This window comes from Leptonychotes weddellii, chromosome 13 (assembly GCF_054177405.1).
Source record: "Leptonychotes weddellii isolate Sample4059 chromosome 13, ASM5417740v2, whole genome shotgun sequence".
NCBI classification, from domain to species: domain Eukaryota; kingdom Metazoa; phylum Chordata; class Mammalia; order Carnivora; family Phocidae; genus Leptonychotes; species Leptonychotes weddellii.
Window position 1 is genome coordinate 55,186,582 of NC_138381.1, and position 23,923 is coordinate 55,210,504.

The 23,923-nt window shown below is 43.9% G+C and overlaps 1 protein-coding gene and 1 pseudogene across 2 annotated transcripts in view; one reads left to right on the plus strand and one right to left on the minus strand.

Moving 5' to 3' along the window:
* Positions 1 to 23,541, plus strand: part of AFG3L2 (AFG3 like matrix AAA peptidase subunit 2) — a 44,247-nt gene extending 20,706 nt beyond the window's left edge. Inside the window, exons 10-17 of one of the 2 annotated variants that reach the window (XM_031021186.2) lie at positions 220 to 373; positions 7,979 to 8,086; positions 8,188 to 8,313; positions 10,454 to 10,564; positions 13,262 to 13,377; positions 16,673 to 16,873; positions 18,851 to 19,045; positions 20,122 to 21,527. In XM_031021186.2, the coding sequence (XP_030877046.1) occupies positions 220 to 373; positions 7,979 to 8,086; positions 8,188 to 8,313; positions 10,454 to 10,564; positions 13,262 to 13,377; positions 16,673 to 16,873; positions 18,851 to 19,045; positions 20,122 to 20,145 (1,035 nt within the window). In that variant the 3' untranslated portion in view covers positions 20,146 to 21,527. Of the gene's footprint in view, positions 1 to 219; positions 374 to 7,978; positions 8,087 to 8,187; positions 8,314 to 10,453; positions 10,565 to 13,261; positions 13,378 to 16,672; positions 16,874 to 18,850; positions 19,046 to 20,121; positions 21,528 to 22,706 lie in introns of those variants that run through there. The other variant, XM_006749930.3, reaches the window with a different exon arrangement.
* LOC145716899 (WW domain-binding protein 11 pseudogene) lies at positions 372 to 6,142 on the minus strand (annotated as a pseudogene).
* Positions 23,542 to 23,923: the final 382 nt, after the last annotated feature.

Below are 23,923 nucleotides of genomic sequence, written 5' to 3' on the forward strand. Positions count from 1 at the left end.
GGGAACACAAGCAGAGGGAGTGGGGGAGGGAGAAGCAGGCTTCCCGTGGAGCAGGGAGCCCGATGCGGGGCTCGATCCCAGGACCCTGGGATCATGACCTGAGCCAAAGGCAGACGCTTAACGACTGAGCCACCCAGTCGCCCCGCATGATGCTTATTTTAGTAGGAGGAAAATAATATTCACTTGTCAAGTGACTCTAATGTATATATTTTTATCCAGGTCCGAGACTTATTTGCCCTTGCTCGCAAGAACGCCCCCTGCATTCTCTTCATTGACGAAATAGATGCCGTGGGAAGGAAAAGAGGAAGAGGCAACTTCGGGGGACAGAGTGAGCAGGAGAATACACTCAATCAGCTGCTTGTGGAAATGGATGGTGAATATTCAAGTCTTTTGTATTTTATTTTTTTTCTTGGTGTAGAACATTTAGTCCATGAAATACTCAAAGTTTAGGTCGGTGGGAAATAATTTTAATCAAAGGATTGTACATTTTTTTCCCACATATCTTACTTTGTATTAGTAAATGACATTGTGATCCACTTCACTAATGGATTGCAAAAATACTTGGAAGAAAATACTAAAATAACTCAAACACAAAAGGCAAGATGGGGTAAAATAAACTTTTTTTTTTTCAGAAATCTCTACTCCAGTGCCCACTGTACACAAGAAGAGAATCAAAACAAATAAATAACAAAGATCCCCCCACCCCTGATCACAGGTTTCCAAATAATTGGAGAAGGGGGAACAAAGGGGGTGAAAATGGTGGTATGAAAGAGAATGGATGTTAGCAGCACTGCTTCAATAACCAGTCTATTCTGAATGAAGTAATCCTCTCTTAGATGCAATAAATTCTGAACAAGGCTTAAACTTTAGGGTATTCCTTGAACTGAAATTTAAAAATACCTTGACAGTGAAAGCCGCTTCTTCACTAAATTTAGTAAGATCCTCTTTCCCCACGAACCACTGATGCGAACAGAAACCTGCTGTGGCATTAAAAACTGTTGCAGGATCTCTTCCATCCCTTCGTGAAAGCTTCAGAAACATCATCCTTAGTCTGCACTGAGACAGGAACAGATGGACCAGATTTGGGAGCTGCTTTGGCTAGAGGCACAGCAGAATCATCCTCTTTCTTTGGGGAGCAGCAGTGGCCCCTTTATCCTCCCGATGTACCCTCAACGCAGTGGGCATGAATCGAGTAATCTGCCTTGGGATTAGTGACCTATGGCTTGGCACTGATGGTTGTCATGGCTTTCTTCTCAGTGGGGGCTGCGCTTGTATCATCCGCCTTGGGTCGCTGAATCGTCAGGTGGAGAACTTAACACCCCCTGGGGTCAGCAAGGGAGCTGGTGGGAAAAAGTAGGGCAGGTCCAGATGGAGGCACCAAAGGTGGGCACTTCTGCCAGGACGAGGTGGAGGAATACCCGGAGGTGCAGGGGGAGGTAGCCTTGGTGAGGGTCCCCGAGGAGGAGGAGGGCCAGGAGGCCGACCTGGAGGTGGACCTGGGGTAGGGCCAGGGGGTTGGTCTGGTGGTGGGCCTTCAGGCAGAAGTCAGGGTGAAGGTCCTCGCAGTCCTGGCATTCCAGGTGGTCTCAGGAATGTAGGAGCTCCTGGAGGTGGTCCTGGTGTGGGAGGTGCTTGGATCTGAGAAAGAGGAACAGACTCGGGGGGCGGGGGGAGATGCTTGCTGCTGTGAAGAAGCAGTAGATGTGCCATCAGAAAGAGATTCCTCTTTCTGCCATTTTTGTGATTGCTTTTCTGCTTCAGAATCATCAGAATCCTCTTTGTCATCATCCTCTGAAAATTCTACTTCTTGTCCCTCCTCAGGGATTTCCTGACCTGCCATTCAAAGCATCATGGCTTGAAGAGGGGGGAGTCAGCTCCTTCATGTTCTTTTTCTTCCTTGATTTTCCAGCCATATCTGTAAATCTTACACTCAGACCTGACTTTTATTCTTCCTTATTGTCTCTCTTGTGATCATCATGGTGCACGAATTCACCCCCTTCACTCTCTGCATCTGATCTGTCAGTGTCACTGTCATCAGTATGGTCATCATGCTTATCTTGATGCAGTCATCTTCACTTGTGCTGGAAACATCATCATCAGGAGCCCGTTGAGCATTCCGGGCTATATAACATCTCTTCATCCTGCCTACAGGGGGGAAGCTCTAGGGCAGAGCCCCCTTTACGGCATACATTTGCAAGACTTGAGGAGGTGGTAGACTGGGGGGGACGAGGAGGTTTTCTGCCAGGGGGCAAACGTGGCACACCATGTCCAAGAAGAGGAAGTATAGAAACTGCCTGTGTTGGAGGCCCATAGGCTGAGGTCTTTTTAAGGATGAAGGGTGACTGGGCACCAGGAAGTGGAATGTCCCGGATCTAGATGTTGGAAGGAGCCTGTGGCGTCCCTGGTGGGGAATACTCTCCGCTTCCACAGGCTGAGCATTCTGGACAGCGTCAGAATATTGGCTAAGTTGAGCCCTCTTCTACTCATACTCTGCTTCCAGCTTTCTCAATTCTTGGTAAATATCCGGATTCTTATTTTCGTAGAGTCGTAGAATAGTAAGTTCACAGGTCTCACGCAGCTTTTTACGCTTGTCTTTTAGCACTTTCGCATTTACCTGTGGTTGCTGCGCTGGGCTAAACCCCATTTTAGCCAGTTTCTCCATGTCCCGAATAATGTCTTTGGGATCCTTCATCTTCAAAACTGCAGCTCGTACCATCCAGTTTTTTGTTCTTTAACTCTCTCTTTGGGCTTGGTCTGTGAGGTTCATAAATTTTCCACTCTTGGTGGATGATGTAGATCTCCATCCCATGTTGACAACTTGTATGGTTTACTTGTTCATTAAAACAAAAAAACAACACTTCTACTGGGCCCCTGGGACTGCGAGAAGTGGGGAGGGGACGATTCTCGGCCTCTTCTACCTTGTAGGGGCCTTCACCTCTCTCTGCCATTCAGCCACCCAGCCACTGCCATCTTGAAGGTCTTTTCATATTTTAAACTACACTTTCTAATTGTTTTCCATATTCTAAAGTGAGAATCCTTATGCTGAGAGTATAAATTTTTAAAAAGCGTTCTCTAAAACAGCCCTTTTTCAAAGCTCTTCTGTACCAGTACAGAGAATAGCAAAATATTCTTACTTAGCAGCCTGCCATAACTTAATATTGGTGTTAAGATGGTGTTTTTACCTGGTATTGAATAAGGGAAAAATTGGGGAAATGATCTACAAAAGAATTATAGTCTCATTCTTTTTTTTTTTAAGATTTTATCTATTTGAGAGAGAGAGAGAGCAGGGGGAGGGGCAGAGAAAATCTCAAGCAGACTCTGAGCTGAGCACAGGGCCCAACATGGAGCGCAATCTCATGACCCTGAGATCATGACCTGAGTGGAAACCGAGAGTCAGATGCTTAACCGACTGAACCAGCCCAGCGCCCCTCTTTTTTTTTTTTTTTTTAAATATATTTATTTTAGCACATGAGCACAAAGTTGGGGGAAGGACAGGGAGATGGAGAGAGAGAGACAGTCTCAAGCAGACTCCCTGCTGAGCAGGGAGCCTGACACAGGGCTTGATCTCACAACCCTGAATGACCTGAGCCGAAATCAAGAGTCAGACGCTTAACCAACTGAGCCACCCAGGCGCCCCAAGTCTCATTCTTAAAACCATTTATCATTCTGAAGCATCAGGAAAACCCATACACAACCAAGTGTGAATTTGGCAGATTTTGAATACTCCTACTAAGAGAGTAGCAATCTTTCCACATTAGTCAGCTTTTTCTTTTATTAGGAAAGCCAGTTTATAGCATATAAGAATGCTACTTGCTGTTAAGATACATGGATGCTGTTGTGTGCTCAGAGAGGGTAGTACAGTGCTGAGTATTGAACTGCTTTATGTGACTGAGCTGGGCATTGTACAGGCACTCCTTGGAGATATTGAGCCTTCCATTCCAGACCACCGCTGTAAAGTGAATATCATAATAAAGCGAGTTAAATGAATGTTTTGGTTTTCCAGGCATATAAAAGTTATGTTCACACTATACTGTAGTCTAGTAAGTGCAGTATGTGTCTTTAAAAAATGTACATACTTTAATTAAACAATGCTTTATAGCTGAAAAATGCTGACGATCATCTGAACTTGCAGTGATTTGTAATCTTTTTGCTGGTGGAGGGTCTTGCCTCAGTGTTGACAGCTGCTGACTGATTAGGGTGGTGGCTCCTGAAGGCCAGGTGGCTGTGGCAATTTTTAAAAATTTGAGAGAAAAAGTACAAGTGGGGCAGGAGGACAGGCAGAGGGAGAAGCAGACTCCCTGTGGAGCGGTGAGCCCCACACGGACTTGATCCCAGGACCCTGGGATCATGACCTGAGCTGAAGGCAGATGCTTAACCGACTGAGCCATCCAGGCGCCCCCTCCCCCCCCTTTTTTTTAAAGATCTTATTTTTCAGTAATCTCTGCTTCCATCGTGGGGCTCGAACTCATAACCCCAGTATCAGGAGCCACATGCTCCACCAACTGAGCCAGCCAGTGCCCTACTTTACTGTAATTTCAACAGTCTTCACAGCAACTTTCCCAGGAATAGATTCCATCTCAAGAAACCACTTTCTTTGCTCATCCATAAGCAGCTCCTCATCCATGAGGGTTTGATCATGAGATCACAGCCATTTAGTCACCTCTTCAGGCTCCACTTCTAATATTGGTTCTCTTGCTGTTCTACCACATCTGCAGTTACCACCTCCACTGAAGTCCTGATCCCCTCAGAGTCATCCATGAGGGTTGGAATCAACTTCTTCCAAACACCTGGCAATGTTGGTATTTTCACCTCTTCCCATGCATCACAAATGTTCTTCATGGGGAGTCCTTCCTACTATCTATGGCAGCTACAGCCCTGCGAAATGTATTTCTTAAAAAATAAGACTTAAAAGTCCAAATTACTCCTTGATGCATGCACTACAGAATGGCTGTTATGTTTGCAGGCACGAAACAACGTTAATCTCAGCGTCTTCATCAGAGCTCTTGGGTGGCCAGGGCATTGTCTGTGAGCAGTAATATTGGGAAGGGAATATTTTTCTGAGCAGCTATCTCAACCCTGGGCTTAAAATATTCAGTAAACTATGTTGTAAAAAGATATGCTGTCATCAGGCTTTGTTTTTCCATTTCTAGAGAACAGGCAGAGAGATTTAGCATAATTCTTTAGAATTTTCAGAATGGTAAATGAGCACTGGCTTCAATTTAAAGTCACCAGCTGCATTAGCAACAAACGAGAGAGTCAGCCTGTCCTTTGAAGCTTTGTAGGGAGGCATTGACTTCTCCTCTCTAGCTATGAAAGTCTTAGATGACATCTTCTTCCAATACAAGGCGGTTTTATCTACATCAGAAGGTGTTTAGTATAGCCACTCTGAACTATCTCAGCTAGACTTTCTGGATCACTTGCTGCAGCTTCTACATCAGCACTTGCTTCTCATCTTGCACTTTTATGTCAGCTTCTTTACTTAAACCTCAGGGACCACCCTGTGGCAGCTTCCAACTTTGCTTCTGCAGCTTCCTCACCTCTCTCAGCCTTCACAGAATTGAAGAGACTTAGGGCCTGGCTCTGGATTAGGCTTTGGCTCAAGGGAACGTTGTTGCTGGTTTGATCTTCTATCCAGACCACTCAAACTTTCTCTGTATCAGTAGTAAGGCTGTTTTGCTTTCTTACCATTATGTATCCACTGGAGTAGCATTTTAATTTTCTTCAGGAACTTTCTCCCTTTGCATTCACTCCTTGGCTAATTGCTTAGCACAAGAGGCCTAGCTTTCAGTCTACAGTCTTATCTCAGTTTCCAATGTGCCTTCTTTACTGAGCTTAATCATTTCTAGCTTTTGATTTAAAGTGAGAGACATGCGACTCTTCCTTTCACTTGAACACTTAGAGGGCCCTGTAGGGCTGTTAATTGGCCTAATGTCAATATCATGTCTCAGGGAATAGGGATGCCCAAGGAGAGGGAGAGAGACAGGGAACGCTCGGTCGCTGGAGCAGTCAGAACACACATAGTATTTATCAATTAAGTTCACTTATATGGGTGCAGTTTGTGGTGCCCTAAAACGAACACTATAATAACATTAAAGATTACTGATCACAGGTCACCACAACAAATACAATAATGAAAATGGGGTTGCTTGGGTGGCTCAGTTGGTTAAATGTCTGCCTTCAGCTCCTGGGTTCGAGCCCCAAGTCTGCTTCTCCCCCTCCCCGCCCCCACCGCCTATGCATGCTCTCTCTCACATTCTCTCTCTCAAATAAATAAATAAAATCTTTAAAAAAATAACAACTAAGGGGGTGCCTGGGTGGCTCAGGCAGTTAAGCATGTGTCTTCAGCTCAGGTCATGATTTCAGGTCCTGGGTTTGAACCCCACATAGGGCTCCCTGCTTAGCAGGGAGTCTGCCTCTCCCCCTGGCTCGTGCTCTCTCTCTCGCTCTCTCTCAAATAAATCTTTTAAATAATAATGATAATGAAAATGTTGAGGTATTGTAATTATAATGAAATAAAGTATTGTAATAATAATGAAAATGTTGAAGTATTGCACCAAAATGTGAGAGAGACACAAAGTGAGCAAATGCTGTTGGAAAAATGGCACTGATAGGTTTGCTCAACATAGGGTTGCCACAAACCTTCAATTTGTAAAAAACACAGTATGTATGAAGTGCAGTAAAGCAGAGAGCAGTAAAACGAGGTCTGCCTATATCCAGATTAAGAAGGTAGAGCTCTTCCCTCACTCTGTGCTGGTCAGTCCATGTAGAGCCATCTTTGTGGGGTCCCAGTACCAGAGCTCTTCTGGGGCCAGGGTCCTGAGGGGCAATGCTCTATAGCCAAGGCACTGACATTTGAGAAGTGGCGAGTAGCACCAAGCAAGCTGAGCCTGGCTAAGAGGTTGGAGGTGGAGTTTGATACTTATCATCAAATATTCAGTGCGTTGTCCTGTGACCCAGGGAGGTTAGACACATTGTTTGCAAATTTAATCTCATTGATTTTATTTTTATTTTTTTAAAGATTTTATTTATTTGTGAGAGAGAGCCAGCAAGCTTGAGCTGGAGGAGGGACAGAGGGAGAGAATCTCAAGCAGACTTTGCACTGAGCGCAGAGCCCAACCTGGGACTCCATCCCAGGACCCTGAGATCATGACCTGAGCTGAAATCAAGAGTCTGACGCTCAACCGACTGAGCCACCCAGGCTCCTCTAATCTCACTGGTTTTAGAACATTTTAAAAATGAAGGCACCTGGGTGGCTCAGTCGGTTAAGCGTCTGCCTTCGGCTCGGGTCGTGGTCCCGGGGTCCTGAGATCAAGCCCCACCCTGGGCTCCCTGCTCAGTGGGGAGTCCGCTTCTCCCTCTCCTTCCGTCCCTCCCCCCACTCATGCACTCTCACTCTTTCATGGTGCTCTCTCTCTCAAATAAGTCTTTAAAAAATTTTTTTTAGACATTTAAAAAATGGGCAACATATTCTCAACTTATAGTTACATAAATTAAAATCTCTGGTATTTGTGTTTAGAAAAATGATGCTTGGGCTCCTGGGTGGCTCAGTCGTTGAGCATCTGCCTTCGGCTCAGGTCATGATCTCAGGGTCCTGGGATCAAGTCCCGCATCGGGCTCCCTGATCAGCGGGAAGCCTGCTTCTCCCTCCTCCCACTGCCCTGCTTGTGTTCCGTCTCTCGCTGTCTCTCTCTCTGTTGAAAAATAAATAAAATCTTTAAAAAAAAAAAAAAAGATAAATGATGCTTTACGGGGGACGCCTGAGTGGCTCAGTCATTAAGTGCCTGCCTTCGGTTCAGGTCATGATCCCAGGGTCCTGGGATCGAGCCCCGCATCTGGGCTCCCTGCTCAGCAGGAAGCCTGCTTCTCCCTCTCCCACTCCCCCTGCTTGTGTTCCCTCTCTCGCTGTCTCTCTCTCTCTGTCAAAAAAAAATGCTTTATTAAAGCTTTAAGTCTTGCATTTTTGTTATTGTCTCTTTAGGTTTTAACACAACAACAAACGTCGTCATTTTGGCAGGCACCAATCGACCAGATATTCTAGATCCAGCACTGATGCGGCCAGGGCGCTTTGATAGGCAAATCTTTATTGGTGAGATGATCTTCATTGGGTTCAGTCCAGTTCTTTTGAGGAGAGATGTAACTGTTTCACTGTGATTTTTTTTTTTCCCCTCTTAAAAATAATTTCTCAAGGACCACCTGACATAAAAGGAAGAGCCTCTATTTTCAAAGTTCATCTCAGACCACTAAAACTGGACAGTGCCCTGGAAAAGGAGAAACTGGCAAGAAAACTTGCATCCTTGACTCCAGGGTTTTCAGGTGAGTGGAACAGAGCCTGCTCTCTCTGTTAGAAGTCCTTTAGGTCAGTGACATTTGCCAGGTACCAGTTTACTTTTACCTCTCACCTTGAGGCCTCTTCAGTGTATATTTTTACCTTTGTATTGTAGGAAATTTCACACATCTGCAGAAGTTAAGAAAATAGTATAATGAACCCCTCTGCATGCATCACCTAGCTTCAGGAACAATTACTAATTCATGTTGAACCTTCGTATATACCCTACCCTTTTCCTCCTGCCTCTTGGTTATTTGTATGTGGGTTTTAGTTGTTTCGTTTTGTTAAGGTTCATTTATTTGTTTGAGAGAGAGTGCACATAAGCCCTTGGTTGAGCGGGCAGGGGGCAGGCAGAGGGAAGAGAGAATCTCAGGCAGGCTCCCCAAAGAACACAGAACCTGCCATGGGGTTGGATCTCATTGCCCTGAGATCACGACCTGAGCTGAAATCAAGAGTTGGACACTCAACCAACTGAGCCACCCAGGTGCCTCTTGAGGTTTTTTTTAAACAACTCTATTGAGACAAAATTCAAATACCATAAAATTCATCTGTGAATTGTACAAGTGTACGATTCAGTGGTTTTCAGTATATTTACAGGGTTACACCGTAACTACTGTAGTCTACTTTTAGATCATTTTCATCACCCCAGAAGAATCCATTAGCAGCCACTCCCTCCACCCCTAGCCCTGGGCAACCCCTCACCTACTTTCTGTTTCTATAGGTTTTCCTATGCTGGACATTTCATATAAAAAGAATTATGTAACGTGATCTTTTCTGCCTGGCTTCTTTCACTTAACATAGTGGTTTCAGAGTTCACCCATGTTGCAGAATGTGTCAGCACTTTATTCCTTTTTCTGGCTGGATAATGTTCCATTGTGTGGATAGACCACATCTTTATCCATCATTTGGGTTGTTTTCATCTTTTGGCTATTAGAGATAATGCTGCTATGAACGTCTGTGTATAGATTTTCGTGTGGACATACGTTTCATTTCTCTGGTTATATACCTAGGAGTAGTGCTGCTGAATCACTTTTTGAAAAAGTGATTTTCCAAAGTGGCTGTGCCATTTTACGTTCTCACCAGCAGTGTATGCGGGTTCCAGTTTTCCACATTCTTGCCAATGCTTGTCATCGCCTGTCTTTGTGATTGTAGCCGCCCTGGTGGTATCTCATGGTTTTGATTTTCATTTCTCTAATGACTAATGATGTTGAGCATCTCTGCATATGCTTATTCCAAGAGTTTTTAAATGTAAAATGTGAGCCTTTCTTAAAAAGGAATTCTATACATAAGTGTATGGTTAGAAGAAGATAGGCATCTTAAATGTCCCAGGGTCCTAACTTTACTTGTTTTTTATCTTTAAACTTTGGAATTTATAACATTTCAGTGTTTATTGAGTTACCATATACTTTATCTGAAAAGTGATTTTAAAGAGACTTATGGGGGTGCCTGGGTGGCTCAGTCGGTTAAGCATCTGCCTTCGGCTCAGGTCATGATCCTAGGGTTCTGGGATCCAGCCCCACGTCTGGCTCCCTGCTCAGTGGAGAGTCTGCTTTTCCCTCTTCAGCCTACCCCCCCGACTCCCGGTTGTGCTCTCTCTCTCTCAGATAAATAAATAAATAAATCTTAAAAAAAAAAAAAAAAAAGACTTATGGATCTAGAAAGCATTTGGCAAGCTTCACATATTTAACTTTTGTTATTTAACCGAATGCACTGAGTTATTTTAATGCTTATGTTTTTCATTATATTTCAGCATGTTACCTAATATCCGCATTAGTCACTCTCCCAGCAGAGCTCACAGAACTAAGTTAATTAATGGGCATTTTTAAAGACTGTCTTAGTTCACTGTTACATGAACCATATTGCCTATAAAGGTAGCTGCCCATAATTATCTCCTTACTACTAATAATATTTGCATCTTAGTTCAAAGGGCCAGGATTGTACCAGGTTGCTACTGAATGCTAGAACAGCTTAGTGTTAACATGAATCAAACTGAATTATATTATACTAAACCCCTATTCAGTCTTCTGCTGGTTGAGAAACTGACTGTGGATATGGTCATCCATAATGTGTGACTAATCAGTTCGAGTATATTTGGTGGGTAAGCTGTTCTATACATTGATTTTGTAGGAGCTGATGTTGCTAATGTCTGTAATGAAGCGGCCCTCATTGCTGCGAGACACCTTTCAGATTCCATAAATCAGAAACACTTCGAACAAGCTATTGAGCGAGTGATTGGTGGTAAGCAAACTGAATGTAACTCAAGTCAAAAGGCTGATAAAATGAGTTTGAGGCCATGGGTTTCTCTGTTTTGGCAAGATGTAGAAGCAAAGAAAAGTCTATCTACCCAGCCTGGGGTTGCCATGCACCTGCTGTGTTCCCTCAGTGCTGTGAGGGTGCCCCCCACCCCCCTCAGCCACAGTCTTGTGGAGATGGATGCTGTTGATTTGGGTGAGTCTGAGACAGACAGCATCCCACACCATGCCTTACTCACATGGGCAGCAAGCAGCAAGGTGTCTTGCCCTGAATTATACCAGTCCAGTGTTTTGAAAATGCTTACAACCTTCCTGTTTCCAAAAATTGTATTGCATGAATTAAATGTGCTCTCTGCTAGGTAGAGGTGATGGATAAACAGCTATAACACCTGGTTAGCCAGGAAATGCTCACCCCACAAGCAAGGATGGGGAAATATGTAACATGTTTTCCAGGGAGCTTATAATTTAACACCCATAAAAAGATAACTAGAAATTCCAGAACTTGGGCATTCAAAGAAGGGAAGGGCGCTGTGGTCAGGCAGGGCTCTACAGAAGAGGCGGGATTTAAATCGGGCTCAATTGAAAGAAGAGGTTGGTGTCAGAGTGGCAGGAACAGAAGGTGCTTGGTAGCAGTGTTAACACCCTGTGTTTCAGGGAGGGAAAGTAAACCAGTCAGATTCAAGTTCCTTTGGGAAGTAAGGCAAAGCTGGAAATAATTGCTTAAGTCTAGATTTTAGAAAGCCTTGAATGTTAAGCTCAAGGGCTTTTTAAACTGTTGTCCTGTGGCCAGTATTGAACTAACGTGGGATTTTTCTTGAGTCATCGAGTAGCATGATAATCAGTGATATTTTAATAAAAGGAATCTGACACTGAAGAAGACGGAAGCATCAGAAGGCAGAGAACTTTGTAGTCATTAATGTGAGATAGTGGATTTTAGCTTAAGTAGTCCCCATGGTAATAGGCAAAAACAAAAATAAAACAAAATGGACAGCCTTACAGGCCTTGGAAAGAACAGGGTGCTTCAAGAAGCAGCTGGCTGGGCAGAATTTGAGACGGGGCGAGCTATCCACGTGGAACTCTGCAGCACCACCGTGCCACAGGCTGTGGTTCCTATGGTGTGGAGGTGGGTGAGAGGGCTCCGGGGGCCGGGCCTACAGGGTAAACACCGCCTGCAGTGGTAGCAGAGGGGAGAAGAGTGAGCCAGCGGAGTCGCCACAGGCCCGCAAGGTGCATCAGCGAGTAAGACAAGGAATAGATGCCACTAAAGGGAACCCAGGAGGTTACCAGAGATGGAGGATAAGGGCAAAGACACGTTTATAAAGCAAGTGATGCTAGAGGCTAGTATAGCAATGTGTTTAACCTGGATTAGGTGCGACATCAATAACCCGTGAACGAATGAACAGACTACTTACTCTAGAAATTTGTTACTGAAAGGAAAAAATCTAAGATGATAGAGTTGTAAGTGGGATTAAAGCAATTCACTGTAGAGGCAGGTGAAAGCTGCATATCTGTCTGTGCCTTTTAGGTGGGGCAACAGTCAGTGCTCAGTGTGAAAGACATCAGGGTGGCACATCCAGGAGGGGTCCTCGCTCTGAGGTACACAGACGCTTACCTGTTCACAGCTCAGCTACTATAAACCAGCCATGAGCAGTTGGTCTGTAGTAAGCATACTGGGAAATGAAAACTTCCAGGGATCAAGCGGGGGGGAAGGGGGTCAGGATTCTTGTTTTCTCATATAAGCAAGAACTGCTCAACTCTTCTTAGTAACTCACCCGCTGTAAATCTCCACCCTTCCAGCTCTATTATTGTCTTGGGTTATGTCATTGGGAACATAGCACTCTTTTTTTTTTTTTTAATCTTTCAGACTCATTAATATGTTACCATTTGAGAAATTCTCTCAGATGGGTTACCTTGAACACAGTTTGTCACAGTATGACGATTTGTATTAGTACAAACTATGTCGTTCGTTTCTGTGGTACAAAGGGGCAGAGGAGGCTTAGTATCCACCTTGATCCAGGCCAGAGAAGACTCGTACTTGGACTAGGAGTCCCCCAGCTTGTAGTCAACACATGGGCCCAACACAGGGGCGTCTCTTGGGTTTATTTTCTCAGGCCTACCCTGCTGTAGCTCTTGGAACCCCCGGGCCAGTTGATTAGTGTGCCAGGTGCTGTAGCATTGGCCTCGCCAACTCGCTGGCGAGGTATTTTCAATCTTCAGACAGCTCGGTTCTCCTCTCTCGTGTGCTTTCCATCAGGAACAGACAGCAGGCAGTTTCATGCATGTTTGTTTACCCAGTGCTTGAGAATTCCAGGTGCCTGGATTAAAAAGGAGATCATTCCACACCTCTTTGTCTTTTCTGAATTTTATGTTTTAAACTGACCTAAGTGCTGAATTTTATTTTGTATTTCTCTTTCCCAAAACAAGATAATATGGCTCAAAAGAGTGGGAGAGTTAGAGAGTTAGTGGACCTGGGGGTAATGAATGCATTTTGCAAGTAGCTGGGTATATTTTGGAGTTGGTCCTTTACTTTTAGTCTGACCGTGGTTGGGAATTTCCAAATTATAGGCAGCTTAGTCTCTAAGTCACCTTCTAGATAAGGCGTATATAGATTGTATAATTGTCTTTTTATGTCGGTGCCACTGAGGCAGTGATTTTGACTTTTAACTTGTTATTATTTTGTCAGGCTTAGAGAAAAAAACCCAGGTTCTGCATCCCGAGGAGAAAAAGACTGTGGCTTACCATGAAGCAGGTCATGCAGTTGCCGGGTGGTATCTGGAACATGCAGACCCACTTTTAAAGGTAAAGCAGTTTGTGTTGAACAGTAGGCAAGCCAACTGATCCTGTGAGCAATTACTTAAGGACAAAATTGCATTCCCACAAAGGACAGGTATATAAAATTTGGTCAAGAAGTGTGGTAATGATGGTGGGATGAAGAGGTTATGCAAACCCTCCTGCAAAGAAGTTACAAAGTTTAGAAAGAAAACTGCTATTTAAAGGGACCGAACAGTGTCCAAAGCAGACCAAAGCTGGAGAATTTCCTTTTGAAAAGGAGTAGCTGCAATGGGTTAGAATTGGGAGCTCGTGGCTTCCTTGCCTGGGGTTTTTTCTGTGGCCACAGTGATGGAAAAGGCTGGTCTATCACATTGAGGTGGCAGAGGAAAGAATTCGGGATTTGAAGAATATTGGAAATTTAACAGGAAAATCCTGGAAGCAAGAAAGCTACAGAGGAATTGATACCCAAGTCCAAGTAGAAACTCCTCGGCTCCCTGGCTGACCACTAAACTATGCCTGCACAGGAAGACCCCAGAGAGCCTGGCAAAAAAGAAAGAGACCAAAGGGAAATCTCCTGAAAGATGGGTGCATCAAGTGAGATGGGTAAATTTTTGCTTTTTCAACTGAGTGCAGTCCCCATACTGGTGCAGCACGAACAACAGGAAGCCGCAATCTGATTTGCAATGTCAGGGGACCACTGGAAATGGAGGGGGAGCCCCTGAAGCAAGGGAACCACAGAAAAGGTAACATAAAGTGTGCAGAAAACATCCTAGATAGGGGTGCCTGGCTGGCTCAGTCGGTAGAGGGTACCACTCTTGTTGATCTTGGGGTCATGAGCTCAGGCCCCGCGTTGGGGTAGAGTTTAGAAAATAAATAAATAAAAACCACCCTAGATAATCTACAGAGAAGCCACTAGAACCAGTAGGTGAAATTAGCAAGGTTACAGAATTCAGGATCCATATACAAAAATCAATTGTATTTCTGTAAATTAGCAATGAACAATTAGAAAATAAAATTTTAAAAATTCAATTTCATTTACAACAGCATCCAAAAACACGAAACATGTAGGGGTACATTTATTGAAGTACTTGTAGGATCTGTACACTGAACGAAACAAGACCTAAATAAAAATAGAGATACAGGGACCCCTGGGTGGCTCAGTCGGTTAAGTGTCTGCTTTCGGCTCAGGTCATGATCCCAAGGTTCTGGGATCGAGTCCTGCATCGGGCTCCCTGCTCAGTGGCGAGTCTGCTTCTCCCTCTGCCCCTCACCCTGCTCTCGTGCTCTAACTCTGTCTCTCTCTCAAACAAATAAATAAAATCTTTAAAAAAAAAAAAAAAAAAGAGATATACCGTGTCCCTGCAATGTTATGATCATCGTTCTCCCCAGATTCATGTACAGTTTCAGTGCAGTCTCTGTGGTAAACATAGCCGACTTGTTCTGTAGAAATTGATAAGCAGATCTAAAATTTATATGGAAATCAGGTCACTAGAATAGCCAAAACAGTGAAGTTTGAAGGGGTTACACTGCCAATATTAATACCTTGTATATAGCTAAGTAATGAAGACTAGTATTGCAGAAGGGACTAAACAGATCAGTGGGATGGAATGGAGCCCAGAAATAGATCCTCACACATAACTGATTAATTGATTTTCAGCAGAGGTGCCAAAGTAATTCAAGGTGGGGAGGATTGTCTTACCAGCAAATGATTCTGGCAACTCAGTGTCATGGGGGAAAAAAGCCAACCTTAACTCTCAGATCATATGTAAAAAATTAATTTGAAATAGACTGTAAAAGCTAAAATACAATAAACCTTTAGAGGAAAACATAGGTCAAAATCTTTGTAACCTTAGATAGGCAAAAATGTCTTAGTACGCAAAAAGGATGAACCACAGAAGAAAAAGTTGATAAATGGGATCTCATCAAAATTGAAAATGTTTTGTCTTTGAAAGACACTGTTAAGAAAATGAAAAGCAAGCCACGTATTTTGAAAAATCTTGCAGTATATATATGACAAAGGACTTGAATCTAGAATACGTTAAAAAAAACTCCTAAAACTCAAAAATAAGCAACCCAGTGAAATCATGGGCAAGAGATCTGAAGGTATACAAATGGACATTAAGCACATGAAGATACTCAATTTCATTAGTCATCAGAAAGTGCAAATTAAACTACAATGAAATACCACCACATACCCACTGGAATGGTTGAAATTAAAAAGTCAGTCCTGAGTGTTGGTGAATGTCAGTCTAGCTGGAGCTTCCATCCGTTGATGATGGGAATGTGAAATGGTATAACCATTTTGAAGAACAGTTTGGTAGTTTCTTATAAAGGTAAACAAATGCTTCCGTACAACCAAACAATCTCACTCTTATATAATCACCCAAGAGAAATAGAAATATGTCCACACAAAGACTTTTACTGCTTGATTCATAATAGCAGTAAACTGGAGACAATCCTGATGTCCCTCAAGAATGAAGTGGATGTTTGGTATGTTTATACAATGGAATGCTACCCAGCAGTAAAAATGAATGAACTATTAATACACATAGCAGTGTGGGCGGATCTCAGAAACAGTGAAAGAAACCAGACAAAATAAAGTACGTACTGTATGATTCCATTTACATGCAGTTCCAGAAATTGTGACTAAGTCCCTATGGATTGGTCACATATCTCCAGCTGGGGCTGGAGTGAAGGGGGTTGGGGGGACGGGTAGGTAAGACTGACCAGAAAGGGATACAAAAGAACTTTGCAGGACGAAGAAAAGATTTTCTGTCTCTGTTGTGGTAGGAGGTTGTGTTTGTCAAAACTCACTGGACTTGTACACTTAACATGGTGTATTTACTGAATATAAACTATCCCTCAATAAAGTTGATTTTTTTAAAAATTTAAGGAATTTACTCCATTGCAAAAAGCACTAGGAAAGAAAATGAAGGCTGCTGAGCATCTAGGTCTGCCTTCCCCTTCGTCCTGTAGAGGAGGATGTGGCTGGGACTCTGTGAAGTTGAATGGCAACTAGGCCATGTTTGAGCTGCCAGAAGGAGTCCTCACTCACCACCTGTCCTTTCGTCAAGATTAAATAATTTCAAGTGTGTATCACAAAAAGACAAGAAATACTTTCTAGAACTCTAAGGTGAAGTTATTCTAAGAGAAAATACTCCCTCTGAACAGTCAACTGCTAGATCTCATCTTGCCAAGGCTGACGGGTTGCCCAGCTGCTATGCTTATGTTTCGGCAGCGAGCTTATCTATGTATAGGTAAACCTCGTGGTCAACATTTGGTGGCGAGATACTCAACATGTTGTATGTTTTCTGCTTGCCAGGTCTCCATCATCCCGCGGGGCAAAGGACTAGGTTATGCTCAGTATTTACCCAAAGAACAATACCTGTACACCAAAGAGCAGCTCTTGGATAGGATGTGCATGACCCTGGGTGGCCGGGTGTCGGAAGAAATCTTCTTCGGGAGGATTACAACCGGCGCTCAAGACGACTTGAGGAAAGTAACTCAGAGTGCCTATGCTCAAGTGAGTGTATGAAATGGAGGGTTTCTTCCTTGCTCTCTCACATTTGCACCAGAAATGGGCGTTTGTGGTTGGCCCTGAAGCAGCAGACTGGCTATTGTTGTGTTGTGTTTGACCGGCTTAGACTTTTCAGGCAAGAAGTAATTCCTAAAAGGAACTTTTTTTTTTTTTTGGTAGTATAAATTTAAAGTTTACAGATTTCGGGGCACCTGAGTGGCTCAGTCGGTTAAGCATCTGCCTTTGGCTCAGGTCACGATCTCAGGGTCCTGGGATTGAGCCCCGCATCGAGCTCTCTGCTCAGCGGAAAGCCTGCTTCTCCCTCTCCCGCTCCCCCTGTTTGTGTTCCCTTTCTCGCTGTGTGTGTCTGTCAAATAAATAAAATCTTTTAAGAAATAAAAAAAATAAAGTTTACAGATTTCTCCTGCTCTCTGAAAGTCGAGCATTCCTGTGAAACAGTTTGGAAGCTGAAATGGCTCAAAGCAAAGAAGCACTTACTGTTAATTGATATAGGAAAATTTCTGAAAGTTCCCAGACCCCAAAATTGACATCTGGTAGACTGCTTTACCTTGGGACACATCTTGTAATGGAGGCTGCAGTGCCGCTCACTGCCCGGGGGGTGGGCTGCCTCTACCAGCTTGCTGCAGAACACATGCGGAGTGCTCTTCTCACCTCTTTTCATAAAAAAAAGTCCTCTTTCAGTTTCTTTTCGGTTAGCGAAAGCATGTACTGCTGTAGGTCTTTCATAAAAGCAAAGTGACACAAGATGAAAGGCAGGGGATACCTATATTACTAAGAGTCTATAAAGTGGGGCGCCTGGGTGGCTCATTTGGTTGGGCGACTGCCTTCGGCTCAGGTCATGATCCTGGAGTCCCGGGATCGAGTCCCGCATCAGGCTCCCTGCTCAGCAGGAAGTCTACTTCTCCCTCTGACCCTCCCCCCTCTCATGCTCTCTCTATCTCATTCTCTCTCTCAAATAAATAAATAAAATCTTTAAAAAAAAAAAAAGAGTCTATAAAGTGGGTATGCAGAGTGTAAAGTTCTGTTAGAAGCCTCTGTGATCCCACAGTGCAACACTGCTTGTACTCTGGGCTGTCCCTAAGAGCATCCCTTCTTGGTCCCCTCCCTTCCTGACGGACCAGCCACTCTCCTGACTTGTTACTGTCATACCCACATTTTCCTTGTTTATCTCTGGTGCATACATCCCCAAACAATAGAGTTTTGCTGTCTCGGAACTTCATATAAATGACTTTCTCTGGAAACTCCTATAACCCGTATGTCAGCTCTTCTTCTGGTCTGTCACCTTTTCCAGTCTTTTTTATTTATTTGTTTATTTTTATTTATTTTATTTTTAATATTTTATTTATTTGAGGGAGCGAGCGAGAGAACACGAGTGGTGGGGGGGGGCAGAGGGTGAGGGAGAAGCAGACTGGCCGCTGAGCAGGGAGCCTGATGTGGGGCTTGATCCCAGGACCCTGAGATCATGACCTGAGCCGAAGGCAGACGCTCAACAGACTGAGCCACCCAGGTGCCCCTTAAAAAAAAAAAAAAAGTCTTTAAGAAAGACTTGAGGGGCAGACCCCGTGGCTTGAGGGAACAGGAAAATGCAAACTCCCTTCTAGGTTGGCACACTGCCCTTTCCAGGAAGAGCCTGGAGGGCGTGGGTTTTATCCTCTTGGGTCTGTCAGATCCTTCTTGCTTCTCTGCTTCCCCTCGCGCAGGGAGAAGTATCTTGCGGGTCTCATAGATGTTGTCCATGGGCTTCTTGTCTTGTGTCCCTAATTGAGTATTGCTGCACTGTCTACATAGAACACCCTTGTCCATTCAGCCAACACAAGGCTGCCATGTAGATTTTGCCAGGTTAAAGAGTGGTAGTACAATGAAATGTGTGGAGTTAATGCCATTATAAAGACTTACTGCCATTTTTTAAGTCAGCCTGTCCGCAAAACCGATGCCCACTAATAATCATGTGTTCTTTTCCAGATTGTTCAGTTTGGCATGAATGAAAAGGTTGGACAAATCTCCTTTGATCTCCCACGTCAGGGTGATATGGTTTTAGAGAAGCCTTACAGCGAAGCCACCGCAAGACTGATAGATGATGAAGTACGAATACTTATTAATGATGCTTATAAAAGGACAGTGGCTCTCCTCACAGAGAAGAAAGCTGATGTGGAGAAGGTAGGTGCTAGTCGTATGAATAATTCTCTACATGGTTTTGCCAAAAAAAAAAAAAAAAGAAAGGTTAAAGTGATGGATTGACTGGGTTAGTTTATAGACTTGAGCATTTCCTGTAGCGGGCTAACTCATTCTGATTCTGTGTCTGCTCTGTCTCTGAGGGGTGGGAGTGCAGTAGTGAGCAACAGTAGGACACAGTCCTGGCTCTTGGGGCTGTTAGCGGTGTGAGTGCAGGATTCATGGAATCTGCAGATAACCACAAAATATGCAACTGAGGCCTCCCTCCCCCCTTCCGTGTGTTTTACCCGTACTCCTCAGTAAGGAGCACAGCGGACTGACAGGGATTTACCGTTGTCTTTCACCTCTGGCATAAACAGGTAGTGATGAAAGTGCAAATAAGAGCTAGCCCACATGAAATTGGCACATGAAAATTACCTTTGGCTTAATTATGAGCTTTGCGAATAAACATGCTCTGTGTTTTCTGTCCTACTTCATATGATAGCACCTACCAAAGGGAGGGTTTCCTTCTGAATTCGATGGATTTCTTGCATCCATTAAACTCAATTATTCAGAATCCATGCAACCAAAAATAGAATTTTTTGTTCTTTGAACATTCCGTACTCCTAGAGCACAAATGAGAAAGCCTTTTAGGAGGGATTGACACGGATAAAAGAATATTCCAAGATGTGCTGTTCCGTCAGTAAGGCAATCCAGAAGTATCTGTGATGTCTTTTCACGAAAGTGCCCAGTGCAGGCGGAGAGAGCTGGCGCCCCACACACAGGAGCTCTGAGAAAGGAAGATCAGAGTGGTCAGCGAAGGCTTCGTATAGAAGATAGAACTTAGATTTTATGTAGAAGGGTAGTCACGTTACAGTGAACAAGTTGGGGGGGGAGCAGAGGGCGGTGTGGAGGCCTGGTGAGCAGGAGGTGTGTGGGGAGCAGGGCAGGGTTGAGCAGATAGTTGGGGGGAGGGAGCTGCAGTACCCAGGTTCTCAAAAGCTAGCTAGGAAGTTTAGAAACACAGTTTTAGAAATAAGAGTGACCTTCAAAATGATCTGATCCAGCCCTTTGTTTTATAGCAAGGAGTCCTTAAAGAGTGTTGAAATGAAGAAGTTCATCATTTGCGGGAGTATGGCAGCCCAGGGAGTGCAAAGACTGGCTCAGGGGCTGGTGCCGGTCGCTCAGTCGGACACAGTGCTGGGGCTAGCACTGGAAGTAGGGCAAAGGCAGATCTGAAACAAACTGAGATTTATTGGTTAAATGCACGGAGTGAACGAGAAGAAAGCCCTTGAGATGATGACTCCTGGTGGCAAACACAGAGGGTGGGGATCAGTCTTGAACCCAGGAGAACACGAGCAGTGGGCATTTGCGAATGAAATGTGGACAGCAAGTCCAGCCTGGAGATAGGATCTGTTGGTGGTCCCCCCATAGCCAGATGTAGAAAAGAAGGACCTGAGCCATGGAGGACCGTGGAGGAGCTCACTCGAGACCCCTAGCTGCAGAGGACAGTGTGCATTCATGGATTCAAGAGGAAGCTTCCACGTGCACACCATAGATGCCAAACAGGTCCAGGGAGTTGGACCCAGTTATCTAGCCTTCTGAACGTACAGTGCATATACTGACAGTGGTAACAAAGACGTGTGTGGGAAAGGGAAATTGATTCAGCGGAGTGAGGATCTGGAAACACGGCGGAGTCCTGAAGTACTGTTTGGCCCATTTGAGAAAATTAAATCTGTAAAGAGTAATGTTGAGCCAGCCAGGAGATGGGGAGCCATCAAGAGGAGAGGTTGCTGGAGACTTTCCTGCTAGGACTAGTGTCCTCCAAATTCTGGGCCTCAGTTGACTCCTTTGCTGGACAGGATAATACATCAGGGCTAAGCTTTAGGAGAATAAGAGTAACCAGCTAGCATCCACCTATCATCCACCCGGTGTACTGGGTACCACTTAAGATGCATGAACTTCTCTAAAGCTCCCTGCAGCCTTGGGAGGTGGAAACACTATCATCCCATTTTACAAAAGAAGAAACTAGTACAGGGAGAGGTTAAGTAACTTTGCTTAAGGTCATACAGTTGGTAAGCAGCAAGACCAGGATTTGGACCCCGTGTCCTGTCTGCAGAGCCCTTCCCATTAACCTCCGACCAAGCCTGTGCTGTTGAATGTGGTTAGTCCCAAGTGAAGTGTGCTCTGAGCACGCTGGGTTTTAAAGGCTTGCTATGAAAAAAGGAAGGTAAAATATCTCAGTAATTGTTTATATCATTACATGTTAGAACGATACTATGTTTGGGGGCACCTGGGTGGTTCAGTCAGTTGAGTGTCCGACTCTTAATTTCAGCTCAGGTCATGATCGCAGGGTCATGAGATCGGGCCCCACGTTGAGCTCTGCACTCAGGCTCAGTCTGCTTGAGATTCTCTCTCTCCTCTCTCTCTCTCTCTGCCTCCCCTGCCTTCTCACTCTCTAAAATAAATAAATCTTTGTGAAAAATGATACTGCATTTGATATATTGGGTTAAATAAAACGTATTATTGCAATGTAAGTGGTTACGCACAATGTGTAAATAGACAAATTGAGAGTTAATGGTGGTCTAAGAAGACAACCTGGTTATGTTTTTAAGAGTTTTTATCTCTTAGAAATAGAGACAAAAATATATATGGATAAAATATGACAGCTGGGATTTTCTTCAGGGTAATCTAGGGAGTAGATGAGACAAAAATGGCTCTAAGTTGAGGACTGTCAGTAGTGGCTACATGGGGATTCGTTATCCATTTTCTGCTTTTGTGCATATTTGCAGTATTCCATAAACTGATAAAACAGAATAAAATTGATTTATTTTTTGGTATCTTTAAAAACAGGGTATCTAGTGTAAAAGTGCAGATAAGTCAAATTTCTAAGTAGGGAGTTACCTTAGAAACTAAATCGATTTTATGAGATCAGTTGATATTTTAACCTGCTTTGCTGTCTTTGTAATGGTCAGATGCTCTAATAGCCATTGTCCTGCTCCACCCTGACACCGTCACTCACCTCCATACACATAGTTGGTCAACTTTCCCAGTGTCCTGTTAAGATGTGTACTGTCAAATTTGTGGTTCAAGCATAGAAATGACTAGAACTGCAAGATACATGTTTTCGTATAAACCTTCCTGGCTTCCTTTTGTATCTCTGCCCTTGTCTTTATTTTTTCAACTAACTTTTTTAAAATTTCTTGCTTACCTCTTTCTCCCCTTTCCCCCAGCTTGCCCTCCCAGCCACTTTTCTAAGTTTGTAATGTATCCTTCCCGAACTTCTTTATGTACATGTAAGCACATAAAAAGATTTATATTCCTCTCCTTTTAAAGGCAAATGTAGCATACCATAAAGGGTGTGCATCTTGCTTTTCTCACTGAATATGTTTCTCCAAGATGTATATATAACAGATTCTTCATTACAGGTGCATAATTGTTCATTGTGTGAATGTATCCAAATGTATTTAGCCCCTCCCTTACTGGTAGACATTTGTTTTTTCCAATATTTTGTTTATTTTACTCTAAAATCCTGGGATCTTGTCTATATCTTTTCAGTGGTCTTAAATCCTATTTTGGAGTGGGGTTAGCTATAAATAAAAAAATCATTAGCTTTGCAAAGACTTTGCTAAGAAACTGTGTTTAATGGAAATTGTTCATATTTCAGGTTGCTCTTCTATTATTAGAAAAAGAAGTGTTAGATAAGAATGATATGGTTGAACTTTTGGGCCCCAGGCCATTTGTGGAAAAGTCTACCTATGAAGAATTTGTAGAAGGCACTGGCAGCTTGGATGAGGACACTTCGCTTCCAGAGGGCCTTAAGGACTGGAACAAAGAACGGGAGAAGGAGAAAGAGGAGCTCCGGGATGAGAAAATCACCAACCAGATCCGAGAAGGGAGACCATTTTAGCTTGTGCCTTTGTCAAGGTCGACTCTGGCTTTCTCAGAGGAATAAGGACACTGCGGGGTTGATCATAACCATCTGCTGACCTGGTTGAGATGGTGGGAAGAGGAGTCCTTAGTCCTAAGCCTCTGGAGTCACAGCCTGGGTGGCAGGGTGACTTTCTGAAGGAGAATGTTTCCCCGAGCCCGCCAGGCTCTCAGACAGCGGCCGGGAGCATGGAGAGGGCACCCAGCACCACTCCCTCCACCATCTGTGGTGCCAGCTGATGTGTGGCGGGGACCAACCGACCATCCGTGGAGACTTGCTGGTGTGGAAGAGGTGTGTTGTTCTCGTCCCATCACCCACTCTTCATTCCTGCTTCCCTTCAGAGTTTCCCTCTGTGGATGAGCTGTGAAATTACATTGGAGTCCTGATAAGAATATTTTAATTTGGCTTAATACTTCAAAGATTGAATCCAGATCACATGTTGCTGTTTTAATGGAATGGTTTTCTACAGAGCGCTGTAACAGATCTACAGATATGAATGTATTATGTAAATACGGCTTCTTTACATCAAAAATAAAGTGTACGGTACTTTTTTCCTTCTGAACTCAACAAAGGGTCACTGTTTTATGCTTGGGGTATTTTATGTTTTTAGAGATTTTATTTATTTGACAGAGACACAGCAAGAGAGGGAACACAAGCATGGGGAGTGGGAGAGGGAGAAGCAGGCTCCTGGCTGAGCAGGGAGCCTGATGTGGGGCTCGATCTCAGGACCCTGGGATCATGACCTGAGCCGAAGGCAGACGCTTAACGACTGAGCCACTCAGGTGCCCCTTGGGGTATTTTCTTTTAGAAAACATAATGGAAAGGAATTAAGTGTTCTAACTTTGGAGAGAGGAATCCTTTAAAACCTCACTCCTGCTGGTTCTTACCAGCTCCCACAAGAGGCTTGCGAACTTCTGGAGTCATACATTCTGGAATGATGAACTCTGGATATA